The sequence below is a fragment of the Drosophila novamexicana genome, unplaced genomic scaffold, assembly GCF_003285875.2.
Source record: "Drosophila novamexicana strain 15010-1031.04,08,12 unplaced genomic scaffold, DnovRS2.1 tig00000564-arrow-pilon, whole genome shotgun sequence".
In the NCBI taxonomy this organism is placed as follows: domain Eukaryota; kingdom Metazoa; phylum Arthropoda; class Insecta; order Diptera; family Drosophilidae; genus Drosophila; species Drosophila novamexicana.
The window spans coordinates 2,244,304-2,262,511 of NW_020824810.1; the positions used below are offsets into that span (position 1 = coordinate 2,244,304).

Consider the following 18,208-nt stretch of genomic DNA (forward strand, 5'->3'; position numbering starts at 1 on the left):
CAATTTTGAGTGCTTAGTGGATATCAATTAATTACTTTTAAAGATCCTTATTAAACGGTGCGTGCCTCTTCTCAATGCAATAAATGTAATTTGTTCTGGCTTTAAATATAATATAAGTTTGAATTCAGGATCAGAAATTGATGCTCCATATAAAGCAATGTTGGCTTAAAGTGACAAAAGCTCAAGTCTAGTGTGATATCTAGTTGAAATATGAATTAAAAATAATTCAAAAGCTTTTAATTGCAAAACCAAAAAATATATGAAAATCACACGATCACACGAGAAACAAATCGATCAGAAATGTTTTCAATTACAATGAAAACTTGGAATTGAAAACAAATCAAAAGTTTATAGTCTCAAGGGAAAATAAATATGAAAATTAAGATGAAATTTAAGAACACTCGACTAAAAAAAGTCGAATATAAATGCTTAAAATTGTAAAGGACTCGTATGATCCCAGCAAAAATAATTAAATAATATTGAAAAATATTTCAAATTATTCAGAATAATTTCAATATGCATATAAACACAAGAATTGGCAGACACTTTTGTGATTTCAGCATAAATTTAAAAAAAATATATTTGAAGAATTCACAATGATTCTAAAAACTCAACTCCATATGCCAGATGATATTTGTAATATGCCAAATATTATTTTATTTCCATGAAATAAAATCTCTTTCAAATATAATTTCATCATTGAAATGTCGCGCTGGTACAGCCGAACAACGAACACCCTTTGAGGTCAATGCGACAGCTTAGTGAGTTGTACTTTTCAGAAAAATGGAAAATGGAAAATAAAAGAACAGAACTCGATTTGTATTGTGCTAATTCTAAGCATAAATAGATCTGGGCGCACAATAAGCCGGAAGCAACATCCGGAGTTGTGGATCGATATGAGCCGAGCTACACGTAGCATTGTTGGCCATTCGTTTAATGATCCAATTTGGCGTTACGCATTGTGCACATTATGGTGCTGGACGCACAAATATTTAACTATTCATGTGGTATTATTTTTTACCAGTTCAGCATGGAGTGTGGGTTGTGGGATTGTGGGGCTGTGGGGTGGGTTGCGGTGAAATTTGTTGTCACTATTGAGGTCGCGTATTTTTCACATTCATGTACTTCCAATTTTGTTGGTCCAATTTGATGATGTCTGATAAATGCCCACATACTCATTAGCCCTCTGAAACTATAGCAATTCTGGAACACGCGATAGTCAGCTAATAATGCCGCGTTAAGCCTGAACAATTCATTGAGTCAAGCGCGCGACATGGAACTGCGCCTAATATTGATGGCCGCGCTGGCCAGTCTCAGCCTTGGCCAGAGCTACGGTAAGTGCATAGTAAGTGCAGGCAACTGCGAGTCCAGCTAAAGCCCAGCTCCATTCACAGCTCAAACCACCTGCAAGAATGGACTAGGCCGCGTGCTATACGAGCGACTGCCCAACCAGCAGCTGCAGGGCTACGACGACGATGTGGTGCGGGACACGGCGCCGCCGTTCCGCGTGCTGGAGAAGTGCCAGGATCTGTGCCTGCGGGATCGCACCGGCACCAACAATCTGGTGCGCACTTGCACCAGCTTTGACTTTCAGCCGGGCAGCCGCATCACCTCATTTGGCGGCACCTCCGAGTACGAAGAGTCGCTCTGCTATCTCACCTCCGAACAGGCCGGGCCCGAGGGCATCGGCAGCCTGATGCTGGTGCCCAATAGCGTCCACTTCAACGAGATCTGTCTGACATGTAAGTGTGTGGGTGTTGACACCGCCAGCAAATGGCCACTCAAACGTTTTCCTCCACACAATGCAGCCAGCCGCCCCGAGCGTGAGTGTCCCAGTCGACGTTATGTGTTCGAGCGGCATCCGCGCAAGAAACTCAAGCTGCCCATCAGCGACATCAAGGAGGTGAGTGAGGGAAACGTAGGAGGTACTCTGCATTTTATTATAGCCTGAGCCCATTTAGAATGGCTTTTGATGTGTTCTTTTATTTATATTCTTGATCACCAAGACACGCTGAGTCGACCTAACCATGTCCGTCTGTGCGCCTACGCATCGATCTCGGAAACTAAAAAAACTTAATGCTTGGGATATGTGTTATGCTAAAGCATTTGCAGAAGGAGCTTGTCATTTGTTCTCCTCGATATCTCTTAACATTTGCATAGTATCGATAAATATCGATTTTGAGAAATACTTCTTTCAGCCTAACTCAAACAGTTTAAGATACTTTTTGCTTAGCGCTGGGCTTAGGGTATCTCTAGTAGAGCACTCCCAAATAAAGATACACTCGAACATTCTAAGACCTAGCTACTTTTCGTGTAACCCAACCATTTCCCTCAATACCAACTGAGCTGGGCTTAGGGTATCCCCTAGTCGGGCACTCCCGACCAAGATTTGTTTCTAATTGCATTGTTGTCGCAGATAACTGCCGCCAATCGCTCGGACTGCGAGGACAAGTGCCTGAATGAGTTCTCATTTGTGTGTCGCTCGGCGAACTTTGATTCCACGATGCGCAGCTGCACGCTGAGCAGATTTACGCGACGCACACATCCGGAACTGATGGAGGATGATCCCAACTCGGACTATCTGGAGAATACTTGCTTAAATGGCAAGCCAAAAGTTTAGCTTGTAAATGTTAGCTCCTAACCAATCAAATTTACAGCTGAACGTCGCTGCGATGGCCTGGCCGTATTTGTCAAGGAGGAGAACAAGCGCCTGGGCGGTCCCTTTGAGGTGGACATATTCAACAATATGACGCTGGAGGAGTGCCAGACCATGTGCCTGCGCGCCGAGAAGTAAACGCAAAGTGCCTGATACTCGTATGCATTAGGCTAATCATTAATTATTCCAGATACTTTTGCCGTTCGGTGGAGTTTGATGATCAAAGCAAACAGTGCATCTTGTCCGAGGAGGATTCCATTTCTCAGAAGGATGACATCAGCATCAGCTCCAGCCCCACACATCATTTTTATGATCTTGTGTGCCTCGATAATCGTAAGTGGCTACCGCAAGTTAGCGCCTAGCTCAATGGCAAACACAGACCAGGACAGACAGGGACGGACAGGGACAGACTACGACTAGGCTTGACTGGACTGGAGCAGAGGCAACGCGTTAAGTGCGCCATTAAACGCTGAGTGGGACTCATAAAGAGACTGCAACGGTTGCTTCTGCTACGACTACGTCTATGTTATGCCATTTGCCATTTGCTGTAGCTGTGTATTCCCGTTGCAGAACGAGCCACCGATTATCCAGATAACTCGGTTACCTCGCACCTCTTCTCGAGCGGCCGTCGGCCAGATACAGCATTCCAGCGTTACCGCAACTCGCGACTGGGCGGCGAGTTTCACTCAGAGATCACGGGCCGTTCGCTCAGCGAGTGCCTGGACGAGTGCCTGCGCCAGACCAGCTTCCAGTGCAGGTGTGTTGTCTTTTCTTGTTTTCTTCTCCCTCTCCCTCTCCACCTATGTGCCAACCCACTCACAACGGTTATGTTCTGCTTCGTACAAATTGCAGGTCTGCGGTTTATAGCGATCGTTTTCGTACTTGTCGCCTCAGTCGGTACAATCAAAAGGATGGCATGCGCATTATATACGATGCTGATTATGATTACTATGAGAATCTAATGTGTAAGTGCTTGCTCTCTGGTGCTAATGAAGTGGTTCCTAATCCCCTCCTTCCATTGCTGCCTGTCTTGCAGTAAACGTTGTGGGCGGAGGCAGCGGCGGTAGCGGAGGCGGCGGCGGCGCCGATGGCGATGCTGGCCACGGTGGCCACGGTGGCAACGAGGTGAAGCGACCCGGCGATCAGTCTGGCAGCAACTGGAGACAGCCTAACAAGCATGACGATCGCTACGGACCGGGGTCAGCCGGTGGTGGCATTGGAGGATCAGGCTCTCATGGTGCTGGTGGTGCCGGCAGCAACAGGCTGCCACCTGGCGAGGGCATTGATTATGGCAGGCCATACGATCGCTATCCCGACTTTGCAGCCAATGAATATGGTAGATCATTGCGATAAATTCATTTTTATCTTGCCTTAAACATCTTGTACATCTGCCCCTTAGCAGATCGTTATCCTTACGGCGATCGGGAGCGTGATCGCGATCGCGAACGCGAGCGATACCCACCCGATCGTTATGGTGGCTCTCGTTATCCGGGCAGCGATGGCCTGGGCCTGGGCATGGGCATGGGTATGGGCTATGGTCGACCCTACGAGCGCTATCCAGATGATTATGGTAAGTCTGCAACTTGTACAGCCCATAACCATTAATATCACCACGCTGTGCCTTATCACTGATCCTTACTGACAACTAATTTACTAACCCGAATGCGGCGCGGCGAATCCTTAGATCGCTACCCAGTGGGCGGCAGTGGCGACCGAGATCGGGATCGGGATCGTGATCGCGATCGGGATCGTGATCGCTACCCGGAACGCTATCCGCCCGATCGTTATGGAGACAGACGCTATCCGGAGCGGGAGCGGGATCGAGATCGTGACCGGCTACCTTATCGCCCGCTACCTTATCCGGCCATTAATGATAACACACTGCCCAGCGATCTGCCCCATACGAGACCCTTTCCCGCCGACGACGATGCGCCCTACAGGCCCTATGGCTATGGTGGTGGCGGCCGATATGGCGACAATCGCTATGACAGCCGCTATCCGGCACGCTATCCGCCGGGTCGTGATCCTGTGGGCGGCTATACGGGCCGTGATGCGCCCGACAGCATATTTCCGGACAGACGCTATCGACCCTCGTCCATGGACTCGTCACGCTATCCGTATGCGCCCGACACGCGCGGGCCACCCGGACGCTATGATGATATTGTGCACAGTGCCAGACGTCCGGAACCGGATTCCGCCAAACGCTATCCGCCCGCTCCCCTGGCGCCCACGGGCAGCGCCAGCAAGTACGCCTCGACCCCGAATCGCTTTCCGGTGGGTAGCGATCGCTATCCCCTAGACATCTTCAAGTACGGTAATCGCCTCGGACCCAGTGATCTGGGCAGACGCCCCGGTAAGTACCTTACACACTAACCTACTAGCAGCCTAATACGACTACCAACAAATCTGATTGCTAGATAAAGAATGTGACCCACTTTAAAAGACCAGGATGAGAAGCTGGTAATATATATCTGATCGCATTACGTGAACCTTTTAGTTACGAGTTATTTTTTGATAGTTTTTGTAGATCCTTAATAAAGAAATACAGCATAAGAAATAAAGTGAAAAGGAATTGAATTATTACTATTATTCCTTCAATTTTACTATATTTTTTTATGGATCCTCATTTATGGGAAGAAATACTTTCACAATAAATTTTCTTCAAGTTCTCTACCGGAAATTGCAGTGAAAGCTTTTAATTTATATTTTTCCACATGCAGTGAAAAATTCTAGTTATAGAGCTTTTAACTTTCCCTAATGGAATTGCATACTTTTAGTAACTCGATCTTTAGCTGAAATTTAGCTGAATAGTTTTAGGAATTTATGATAATTACTATATATAAATATATATACACATTTTTGCCCGCCGATTAGGTTTGGAACGCCCGCCGCCCTACTACGATTACGACTACGAGGAACGCTATGGCGATCGCTTTGCACCGGGACCCTATGATCGCGAGTACGATGGTCCGCCCGCACGCCGCCCGCCCCCTGGTGGTTCCTATGGGCGCTACGACACGCCCTTTAATCGCCCCTATGGTGGAAATAGTCTTGATGATCGTCCCATACCGCTGCCCGGTTTGGGCCTGTCACATCCGCCCACTCCATATGCTGGTGGTGGGGGATCGCATGTGGGCGTGGCTGTTGGTGCTGGTCCACCGCGTCCGCCGATTACGCGCTGCGAGGAAAGCGACAATTTCAAGCAGATTGCGGCCCGTCACAAAATGCGACGACATTTCGTGAGACGCGCTCTGATCGTGCCCAGCCTGATCCAGTGCGAACGGGAATGCATCGAGAGCCGCGACTTTGTCTGCCGCAGCTTCAACTACAGGTATGTACACAGAGCAGAGAAGAGTTGCGGAGGGGGCAGTTATCGCAATCGCAATCGTCTATTCAATTTGCAGAGACACCGCCTCCAGCTATGACGATCGCGATCGGGAACGTGAACGTGAACGCGAGTCGCCCAACTGCGAGCTGAGCGACAGAGATTCGCGAGAGCTGGACATACACGATCCGGGCTCGTTTGACGCCTCCAACTATGACTTCTATGAACGCAGCATTGGACGCAGCGACGGCGAGTGCATGGATGGTAAATAATCTGGCCACTGGGCTGGCTAACTGGCTGGCTGTCTGAATCCCAATTGAGACTGAGACTAATTGCACTTGCAGTGACGCAGACATGCAACGAGGAGGGCATGGAGTTCACCATACGGACGCCGGAGGGCTTTCTCGGACGCATCTACACGTACGGCTTCTACGATCGCTGCTTCTTCCGCGGCAACGGGGGCACCGTCAACGTGCTCCGAATCAGCGGACCCCAGGGCTATCCCGACTGCGGCACACAGCGCGTAAGCAGACACAGTGGGCGATCGCATTATTTATCACGTCTCTTGATCTCTGATCTTATCTTGCAGTACGGCGACACGCTGACTAATATTGTGGTCGTGCAGTTTTCGGACAATGTACAAACAAGTCGCGATAAGCGCTACAATCTCACCTGCATCTTTCGTGGCCCCGGCGAAGCGGTCGTCAGCTCTGGTTATATCGGCGCGGGGTAATTACCATTATCATCATCATCATTGGCTGTTGATGATTAATGCTTTTGTGTGTGCTCTGTTTTTGCAGCTCGGGCAGTCCCATACCCATCGAGTATTTGCCGGCCGAGAACACGCTCAGCTCCAAGGTGCGTCTGAGCATTCTGTATCAGGGCAGACCGACGACCACCATAGCCGTTGGGGATCCGTTGACGTTCCGTTTGGAGGCGCAGGATGGCTACAATCATGTGACGGACATCTTTGCCACCAATGTGGTGGCCAGGGATCCCTACTCCGGCCGCAGTATACAGCTCATCGATCGCTTTGGGTAAATATTTTTATATATGATATTCAATCATGCCTTGACTCCCGCCTGCCTCTAGCTGCCCGGTGGATCCGTATGTGTTCCCAGAGCTGGACAAGCTACGCGATGGCGACACACTGGAGGCCCGCTTCAATGCCTTCAAGATACCCGAATCCAATTTCTTAGTGTTTGAGGCCACGGTGCGCTCCTGCCGCGAAGGCTGCCAGCCGGCCTATTGTCCCGGTCCCGCAGGGCGCCAGGAGCCCTCCTTTGGACGCCGGCGACGCAGCTTGAACATAACCGACCTGCCCGAGCCACAGGCGCTCGAGAGCGTTGACGAGCTGGACACACAGGAGATCACGGTGGTCAACAGCACCACAGTCAGTGCTACGATGGGCGGAGAACAGTTCAATGCCACGCAGGAGAGCGAGAAGCCCAAGGAGAATGAGGAGCCCGAGCAAGTGCGCGAAATGATTGAGGTGCGTACGAACCGATTGATAAAGCCAAGCTCTAAGATGTTAACTTAACCAAATATTCCCCAGGTGTTTGAGACGCGCGAGGAAATCGAAAAGGAATCGTATCCACGCAAACTGGTCGCGCCCGTGGAAACTGTGTGCATGACGCCCGCCGAATATCACGGCCTAATTACGGCTATAATTCTGCTGATGATTCTGCTCTTTAGCATTACCTTGGTGGCAGGACTCGGCTACAGGTGAGCTAATCGATATGCAGGCGGGGTACACTTGGAGAAAAACCAAGTACCAAGATACCAAGAGAAATTGTTTACATCACAACGATTTTTTTAGAATGCTCCAAAATTTTAGTTTGAACTTCCCTTTTGGAAAACATTCTAATGAATCAAAATTTTGATTTCTGCGTTTTTTACTTAGTTTGAGAATATTCAAATACTTAATTTGAAGAAACAAACGCTATGAATTGTATCTCAAATTGTCTCTGAGTGTATCTGACATCTTTTCGAATTGAAGATTTAAATAATTAAATTTATACTCAGTTTAAGAATATTCAAATACCAAATTTGCAAAAGCAAATGTTCTGAATTTGATCTCAATTTTTCTCTGAGTGTAACTGAACCGATTCCTGACCCCTTTTGACAGACGCTACTGGAAATCGATATCAAAGAATCGTCTGGTGGATCGCAACTCGCCCATCCACTCGCTGGACCACTCGCACTCCTCGATACGCACCCACGAGCGCTTCTCCGAGATCGGACACATGCCCAATGCAGCAGGAGCAGTAGGAGGAGTAGGAGGAGGAGGAGTTGGTGCTGGCAGCAATCGGAGCACATCAAATCGCGCCTCGAACGCTTTTCGCACCAACATGTCCATGTTTGGCGGCTCATTACATAAGACTTTTGCCACAGGGTAAGTAGATCTGTCGCCCGGTTTGGGCTTTGAAGACCGGTCCAATTAATTTTAATCTATTCACAGCAATCTGGCGCGCATGTGCCAGCTGCCGGTTATAAATCCCATACGCACGGCCGGCAACACGAGCCACCAGTTTGAGGATCCCAGCGAGCCCATCTACACCGATCCCTCGCTCTTCGAGCGCTCCAGGTGAACATTTTAATTGCATAATTAAGCGCCGACTAATGCCTCGTTCTTGGCTCTAGGTACCCGAATGCCATTAGAATCGTACGCAATTGTAAATATTTATATATTTCGTTATTTTTTTTTTGTGTATTCTCTATTTGTGTTCCGTTTCTAATTGAATGTGCACTAGAGTGGCCTGCACAGGCAGAGCTGCGCCTTGTTGCAAATGCCATCACGCCCGCCAGCTATTTGGCATCTGGTGGAGCACCAGTCGCCCTGCAGAGCGCAGACGCCCGTAAATGTCGGCAAGTCGCCAACTGCAACTGGGAGTTAATCCATTAATCAATTATTTAACTAATCAACTGCACTTTTGTTCTGTGACTTACATGCTTGGGCCTGGACTAGCCAGCAGATTAACCACAAAGCCAGTGACAAGTATTTCATATTAAGATGCACGATTCTCGCGAGACAGCCACAGACTAAAGCCCCGCTCGGCTTCTGGCTGGCATGTGCTCCGATAAGGCTTATCAGCCTCACATTTTGTACACTACGCGCATCTACACTAACGCTGTGTGCTTGTCTCCATAAACAAGCGACATATTTATTAGATTGCTTTCAATATTCTATTCTGATTAATATGCCATTTCCTTTCACAGATCGCTGCGAAGTCTGACCATGGTCGCCGAGTCGGAAGATAATCAAGAGGTCTAAAACCCACGCACAAGGATATTTTGCTCGTCTTCTTGTGATTAGTTGTAAATAACCAAGCGAAAGCTGTTCGACAACATTTCAGTTTAAATTCGGCCCGATAAAGCAAGTAGCATTAGGGTCCTGCACGTGCATTCGGTTACCTCAGGTTACCTGAGGCTCAATATCTATCTGATATCCACATTAGACGTAAGCCCTCTTAAATCGAAGACAATCTATTTAAATTAACAACAACCCAAAAAAAAATACATAGCAAAACATATGCAAAATGTCAAACACACGTATTTCTACATAACTAAGATGCATATATATATATTAATAAATGCAATAAAACTTAAATTTATCCATACAACAATTTGTCTGTATTTATTTTCACAAGTCCTAATCTTCCTGGTCACCCGTTGCCAAGGTACAAGACCTATTGAAAGCGGCTCAAAATGTAACCTCAATCTACAAGAAACGACTCCGAAAACGCTGTGAGCCCTTAAAATGGGTTATGTAATATTTAACTAGATCGATATCATATCTCAAAGGTCACAAGATCACATCAAATTTGTATATCTAAGCTCTCATTGAGATTGTATAGATCAGAAGAGCTTAACTCCGAAAAGCCGGATTGGAGTCGAACCCGGCTAATTTCCTTTCTCAGCCAAAACTTTTAGCCCATCCAAAATATATATTTATATTTTAGGCTCAGGAATTTTAGCTCTCAGGCAGATTGTTTGCTGGAACGTGACTGCTTAAGGTTTCCGAAAAAAAGGGTTTATGTAAGAGCCCTTTTTTGTGTAAGTGCACATTCGTACAATATTTTTTATTTCTACGTGTATTGGCCGTAATCGGGGCACGGCTTTTTCAGCGTCTAGCCGAAAATTCGTGCCGCTTTGGGCAATGCAGTGAACGTGTTAAAAGACGCACCAGCACGAAATATTTCTAGGCGTAATTCTCGTAACTTTCGGCTACGTGTAAATATTAAAAACTAAAATAAACAATTGCTAACGAGCCGCTCAGAGATTGCCCAAGACACCTTACATGGGGTTACATGAATCGATCTCTAGCTATCCTACCCAATATCTTCGTTCAATAGCATATATTTATCAACTATGGCCTATAATCGGGCCAATATAGATTGGGTGACAATAATTACAATGCCAAAGGCATGCCAGATTAATCGGACCCAGTTGGGTTTTTTATCTGGCCGCATGGAAGCATTTTGCTTAATCATTGGACTTATTCTTGTTCCGGCATCGCCAAGCGCAGCGACATCGATCACGTTCACAATTTAAAACAATAACAAGGGAGAACGTTGAGAATATGCGCGACCGACTGCACAATACTCTGTTCGAGCTGTAATCAGAGTGTAAATATAAGTCGAGAATTGTCTAGGTAAGTCTAAGATGTAACCCGGACAGAAATATGGATGGCCGGACAGATATGTAAACGGACGGTTGGGCGGACTGATGATGTACGGACGGACAGATAGAAAAATGGACGGACGGACGGATGGATAGATTGACGGATCGACGGAAGAGCAGATGTATAGATGAATGGACAGATAGGTAAATGGATGCACGGACGGACTGATGGAAACATGAATGGACGGACAGATGGATGAACGAATAAATGAACGACGGTTGAAAGGATAGCTAAACGGACAGACGGGCAGAAGGAAGGACGGAGGAATCGGCAAAAGGACAGCTGCACAAATTGACGGACGGACGGATAAATGAATTGATGGACGGACAGATGGACGAACGGATAGATCGACGGAGAAGCAGAAGGATAAACAGATGCACGGGTAGCCAAACGCGCAGATGAAAGGACCGACGTATTGACAAAAGGACAAATGGCTGAACTGACAGATGAACGAACGGACAGTTGAAAGAACGGACGGACAGATGGATGAACGGACGGATAAGCGTTCGCACAGCAAGATGCTCGTTGCAAATAACAAATATACCCTTTTTCTGTGAAGAAACAGTGTATAATTACTCATGCTATGCGCGCTATGGCAGAAAAAGAAAGCGTCAAGCAAATTGCCGCAACGGAAGCCAAAGCCAGCGGCAAGTGCCATCTCACTCTGGGCTATTAGTACGGGTCTTGGGTCATGTATTTTGGGTGTGTTTTGCAGCTTCTCTTCCGGTGTCGCTGCGCACGTGGCGTGCGCTCATGAATTGGCTTAGACGAAGTGAGAATATGATTTTGTTGTTGTTGCTGTTCTGTTGATTCTTTTTTATTACAGCGACGGCGACAGCAACTGCAGCAGCAGCGCTGCGTCTAGTTCTTATACATAAATCACGCATCAGCACAATTGGCATTTCAATTATGCAACATTCTTGGAGCCAAGAAAGTGCATTTATACGCCGCGAGCCCAACGTAAACGACAAGTAAGAAACGAAGCGCGAACGCGATCACAGCAAAGGACACGGGCCAGAAAGTGCGTGAAGCCAAGTGTTTAACTAATGTGCTGCCAAAAAAAGTGAAACCGAAACCGACTGCTCAAATCAAATAAATATATATAGACACAGATCGATTGATAGATTGCGTGACCCTCAAGTGTCTAGTGGGGACTAACATGACGAACTGCATCTGGCTGCTGGCCCTTGTGGTCGCGATCAATGCCCGCTCGCTGCACGTGCCGCATGGATACGGTGGTGGCTTGCCACCGCCGCCGCCGCCTCCACCTCATCTGTTGCCCAATCCCTACTATGCACAGCCGTACGGCTATCCGCCTGCGCCGGCCTATGGCTATGGCTATCAGCCGCAGCCGCTCCTCTACAGTCCGCCCGGCAGCTACTATGACAGCATGTACGGCATACGCAAGCCCTTGCCCGGCGGTGGCAATCCCGTAGCTGTGGACTATGTAGGTTTACTAAATTGAAACGAGTTCAACGAGTTTATTTGTGTTTTCCCTTTATAAAGAACAATCGCTGCTCGAGGAATTACGTGGGCATCAAGCCGCATCCGGATCAGCAGCAATACTATTATGTCTGTCGGCCCAACTGTGTCATCTTTAGCAAATGCCCCAACCTGGAGGTAAGCTACAGTCAACCAGCTTAAGGCAATGGTCAATACTCAACTGCCTCTTCCCCGCCCAGAAATTCAGCTCAAGTACAGGTCGTTGCGTCGAGCGCGTGCATCCCGATTATCCGCCCATTTGCCGGAAGGAGGGTCGCTTCCCCTACCACCACGACTGCAAGATCTATTACAAGTGCGACGAGCGTTTGATGCCACATTTGTACAGCTGCCCCTCTGGCACCATATTTTCACCACTGGCGAGCAAATGCATACCCGGCGATGAGTGTCCTTCGACGGAGATCTCCAACAGCGGCAGCTATATACCAGAGAACTGTGAGCTCAAGTTTCCCGAGTGCACAGCTGAGGGCACCTTTAGATCTCCCAAGGACTGTGCATTGTACTACACCTGCAAGCTGCAGGCCAGCGGAAACTATTTGCAAACGCGTTTCAAGTAGGTCACCGAACACGGCAGTAAGATTCATTCAAAGTAACTAATTTCCTTCCATAGATGTCCTGGCAGCAACAGCTTCGATCAGAAACGCAAAATTTGCCGACCACATCGTGAAGTCGACTGCCACGCCTACCAGCCCATCGCAGACATTGGACCCTACGCACCAATGACTCCCTACTATCCGTATGTCTCCGAGGCGGACTTTGACACAGCGCCAGAGGAAAAGGTACCACAGCAGCCAGAAGCCGGCGCTTTGTCCACGGAATCTAAAGTGGGCAACATTCGGGAGCCTGAAGAAACCGTTGTTGTTATTCTGCCCAAGACGACAACAACAACAACAACCGTTGCGACTCCTCCTAAATATCAAGACTATCCGTCTTATCCTTCGTATCCTTCTTACCCCTCGTATCTCTCCTACCCCAACTATAACTATGGCGACCCGCATTTCGACTCCGAAGCGCTGGTCAAGGAAAACCTAGAGCTGGAATCACCGGTAAATATAGTTATTATACCAACAACTCCGAAATATTCATATAATAAGCACACCTATTCCGCCTATCAGTCAACCGGTTCTTCCGAAGCTCCGACCACAACTCCGAGCCCAACTCGTACACACACAAGTACAAAAGCCCCGACGGTGGCACATGAACCTGCCTTCAAAAGTATGATTCAGAAAAAAATTGTTATACTGCCAACGAAATGCCCAACCAACGAGAAATCGACCACTGAGGAACCTATTACCACCAGCACAAAGACAACTGCAACTCCCAAGTCAACAACAACAAACAATCCCACAACAACCGCAAAACCAACAACTAACACTCCGAAGCCTACAACATCTACAGCTAGACCAACAACAACTTCACCCAAGCCAACAACAGCCAGTACTCCCACAACTCCGAAACTAACCAATACAACTCCTAAACAAACAACTAGCACAAGGACAACAACTCCGAAAGTAACTACTACAACTCGTCAACCTACAACAAAAAGCACACCAAAAGTAACAACTGCTAGACCAACTACAACAACTTCGCAGCCAACAACAACTAGAGCTCCAACAACTCTGATAACAACTATTTCAACTGAACCAACAACAACCAAAATAACTACAAGACCAACTACGATAACAACTTCTAAGCTGACAACAGCTAGCAAGGCAACATCGACATCAAAACGTTCCACTTTAACTCCTAAGCCAACAGCAACTAGCAATCCCACAACAACTGGGAAACCAATAACTACGACTGCAAAGCCTACAACTTCTACAGCAACAACGGGTAGACCAACAACACCCAAGCCAACAACAACTAGTACTACCAAACCAACCACATCTGGCACACATTCAACAACATTTAAACCAACAAGTTCAACTTCCAAGCCAACAACAACTAGCGCTCCGACAACAACATCAAGCACCCCCACGACTTCGAAGCCAACCGCAACCCCCAAGCCGACAACAACTAGCAGTGCGACAGCCACCTCTAAGCCAACAACAACTGCTGGACAAACAGCAACAAGCACTCCAACAACATCAACAACTCGTAAACCAATAACTAATAGCCCCACAACTCCCAAACCAACATCTGGCAACCCCACGACTCTGAAACCAATCACTACAACTCCCAAGCCAACAACTACCGGGCAAACGGCTACAAGCACTCCAGCAACTCCTAAATCAACAACAGGCAGTCCCACAACGACTCCTAAGCCAATAACTACAACTCCTAAATCAACATCTGGCACCCCCACGACTCTGAAACCAATTACTACAACTCCTAAACCAACATCTGGAAACCCCACGACTCCGAAACCAACCACTACAACTCCTAAACCAAAAACAACTGCCGGACAAACGGCCACAAGCACTCCAGCAACTCCTAAATCAACAACAGGCAGTCCCACAACGACTCCTAAGCCAATAACTACAACTCCTAAACCAACAGCTGGCACCCCCACGACTCTGAAACCAATTACTACAACTCCTAAACCAGCATCTGGCACCCCCACGACTTCGAAGCCAACCTCAACCTCAAAACCAACGACAATTAGCGGTCCGACAACAACTACCCTTAAGCCAACAACTACTGTTACAGTTGTGCCAACCTCTGGCACCTCCACGACTCCGAAACCAGCCACTTCAACTCCTAAGCCAACCACTGTGACATCCACAACTACGCTGCAACCAAGCACTACCCCTAAGCCGACATCAGCTAGTGCTCCGACAACAGCAACCCCAAAGCCAGCAACAACTGCTGGGCAAACGGCCACAAGCCCTCCTACAACATTAACAACTCCTAAACAAACCTCTGGCGCGCCCACGACTCTGAAACCAGCCACTACGACTCCTAAACCAACCACTGTGACAACCCCAACCACTCCGAAGCCAAACACAACCCCCAAGCCGACAACAATTAGCATTCCGACAACAGCAACCCCTAAGCCAACAACAACTGCCGGACAAACGGCAACAAGCACTCCAACAACATCAACAACTCCTAAACCAACAACTAATAGCCCCACAACGACTGCGAAACCAGCCACTACAACTCAAAAGCCATCCTCTGCCATCCCCACGACTCCAAGACCAACCACCACAACTCCTACATCTTCCTCTGACACCCCCACAACTCCGAAACCAATCACTACAACTACTAAACCAACATCAGGCACCTCCACGACTCCAAAACCAGCCACTACAACTTTTAAACCAGCTTCTGACACCCCCACAACTCCGAAACAAGTAACTTCAACTCCCAAACCAACCTCTGCTACCCCCACGACTCCGAGACCAACCACCACAACTCCTAAAGTATCCTCTGAACCCCCTACAACTCCGAAACCAGTCACTACAACTCCTAAACCAACATCTGGCACCTCCACAACTCCGAAACCAGCCACGACAACACCTAAGCCGACCTCTGGCACGTCTTCGTCTCCGAAACCAGACACTACAACTCCCAAGTCAACAACAATTAGCACTGCAAGTTCTACAACAACTCGGAGACCAACCACCACAACTCCGAAACCAACAGCTTCGATAGCGACAACAGCAAAACCAACCACCCAGCCGCCAACACCAAGCACAACGACAACTTCCGGCCAGGACACCACCGTGGCAACTGCAACCAGCACCAAGGTGCCACCTTGTGCGACTGAAGGTAAGTCCTAAAAATATAATTACAGCATAATACACTAGCAGGTCTTCGTAAGTTGCTTACACCAAATGAAACACTCAACCACACCCAACCCCAACTGCTTTACAGATACAAACACATGCACACCACAACTACAACAACAAAAACAACAACTCAACAACATAAACAAATCGAGCAGAAATCTGTTGATCGGAGAAAGCGAGCCACAATCCTCGCAGCTATCACAAAATTTAGTTTCCAGCGAGATTAGCCTCGATTATATGAACGATGAGGCCGTGCCGGAAGTGGAAGGGCATGTTGATAGCACCACAGCCAAATGGACAACGGAGCGACCACTAAAGAAACCGTCTACAATGTCTAGCTTGGCCGCGGCACATATACTCCAAAAGCTATTCAAGGTGATATCTACAACAACCGCAGCGCCAATAACCAGAGTCACGTTTGCACAGATGGCCAGGCATAATCTGGCCACATCCAAGCCATTCATAGCCGAGTCGCTGAGGCAGTCCATCAAGCAGCTGGCGGCGAACAAAAGCGAACCAACAAAGCCAACAAATACCAGCAAAGATACCGAAGATTCCGAGTACTACGATAGCGAATATGATACGGATGAGCTGGAGAATGTGCTCGATAAAGATAATCTCAAGAATACCAAGCTACCTGTTGCCAAGACGCCAACAATCGCAACAACAACGACTACGATGTCGACAACTGGCACAAGATCAGTTGAGAGCACAACCAGAGCCATGCCCATCCGCACAAATGCTGTCATGGATCTGCTGGAAACCAGCTCTAGCGTGCCTGTACCGGCCATAGTCAATGCCAGCATCTCCAAGGCAAATCTGACTGGCGATGCTGACTACTCCGACAACTATGTGGATTCGGACTATGCCAATGATGAGCCCGTCCCTGAGCTAGATTTGAATGCCCACAAGAACACGCTAATTCAACTGCTCAAGCAAAAGCTAATCTTGGCAAGCACTACCGCTGCGCCCAGCAGCAGCACGACAGCCAGCTCCAGAGTTCCCGACTTGGCCAGCGAAAAGCCCGCTGCGGCTAATGAAATTCCAGGTACGACCAGAGACGTAAGTGCGCCAAAGAGCTTATTGATGAGTCTGCTGAGGCAGAAGCTAAGCCGCATGGCGCTGGTCAAAAAGGCCACAGAGCAAATGGCAACAAGCACCACCTCAGCACCCGACACGCAGAGCACAGCGCGGATCACAACGACCAGCAGCTCGAATGCAAACGGTAGCAGCAACTCGGAATACTATGATGATGAGGATTACGACTATGTTAACGATGCGGAGGGCACGGCAGCAGCAATTAATCAGGATGCACTTAGCACAGCAACAGCCAAGCGGCACTCCATACACCCATCGCTTAGTTTGCACGCACAGAAGCCGGGCCAAGCGTCGCCACAGGTAAGCGGCGACGGGTTAACGAGCGAGGCCAAGACGCCACAAGTAGAAAGATTTGCATCCAAGACACAAAGTGTCCCGCTGCCGAAAGCCGCATTTCTTAGGCAATCGGCCAATGAGGTTAGCGAAAGGTCAAGGCATAAATCAAAGAGTGAGGCAGACGACACCAAGCCACGCACAACAAATACACGCAGAGAAATACAGCAGTCGCTATCAAACAACAGCACAATAAAACCAAATACAACAATAAAACCAACTACAACAACAACAACAACAACAAGCACAACAACAATCGCTCCAACCAGCAGCACACAGTCAACAGCAGCTGCAGCAGCCACACGCCAAGAGATCCTCACGGTGAACAAAAAGCCGTGGCTGCTGCAAGCCCAGAATCAAAGTGTACACCTAGCGCCGCTACAAATGGCCAGCCATAACCCAGTGACTCATACGAATCGTTCATTATTAGAGTATACGACAGACGACACAGACACGGAAAAGGTGCCCGAACTCATACTGAAGGTATATGAGCCCATCGATGTGAAGGTCGTCTTCTGTCCCCGAAATTGCGATGAACAACACGATCATAAATATGGTAAGCACTTATAACTAAATGATTGATATTATATGAAATTGATATATATATATGAAATTTGTTTACGCACTCACCAGACCCAGCTGATAATTATAAGTCGAATTGTACGAGCGGTTGTGATACGCCCAATCCTAAAACCAATCACAGCGTAGATTTATGGTGGAAGCCGCTTAAGCTCAGCGACACGGCTGGTTTCCAGACAATAACGTAGATAGTTGAAGTACTTAATATGGCTATACAACATTAACTAAATACTAAACTAAACCTGCATGCAGATATAGACATATTTACATATACGTAATCGTGTACACTTTAATAAACA

At 47.8% G+C, this 18,208-nt stretch overlaps 2 protein-coding genes across 2 annotated transcripts; both read left to right on the forward strand.

Moving 5' to 3' along the window:
* The first annotated feature begins 1,279 nt into the window (after window positions 1-1,279).
* On the forward strand, window positions 1,280-9,275 carry LOC115762190. The gene is made up of 21 exons (XM_030704313.1): window positions 1,280-1,334; window positions 1,395-1,742; window positions 1,809-1,903; window positions 2,417-2,603; window positions 2,658-2,790; window positions 2,847-2,989; window positions 3,227-3,413; window positions 3,509-3,621; window positions 3,693-3,992; window positions 4,059-4,226; window positions 4,341-5,009; window positions 5,531-5,987; window positions 6,061-6,245; window positions 6,326-6,504; window positions 6,571-6,710; window positions 6,782-7,018; window positions 7,074-7,473; window positions 7,537-7,706; window positions 8,110-8,376; window positions 8,443-8,568; window positions 9,201-9,275. The coding sequence occupies exons 1-21, from the start codon at window positions 1,295-1,297 to the stop codon at window positions 9,253-9,255; spliced, it is 4,599 nt and encodes a 1,532-aa protein (XP_030560173.1). The 5' UTR covers window positions 1,280-1,294; the 3' UTR covers window positions 9,256-9,275.
* Window positions 9,276-11,824: 2,549 nt separating this feature from the next.
* Window positions 11,825-18,097, forward strand: LOC115762337 (mucin-2). The gene is made up of 8 exons (XM_030704502.1): window positions 11,825-12,112; window positions 12,172-12,285; window positions 12,348-12,718; window positions 12,776-14,212; window positions 14,282-15,879; window positions 16,111-17,425; window positions 17,600-17,886; window positions 17,964-18,097. Exons 1-8 carry the CDS (start codon window positions 11,825-11,827, stop codon window positions 18,095-18,097), a joined length of 5,544 nt encoding a protein of 1,847 aa, XP_030560362.1.
* Window positions 18,098-18,208: the final 111 nt, after the last annotated feature.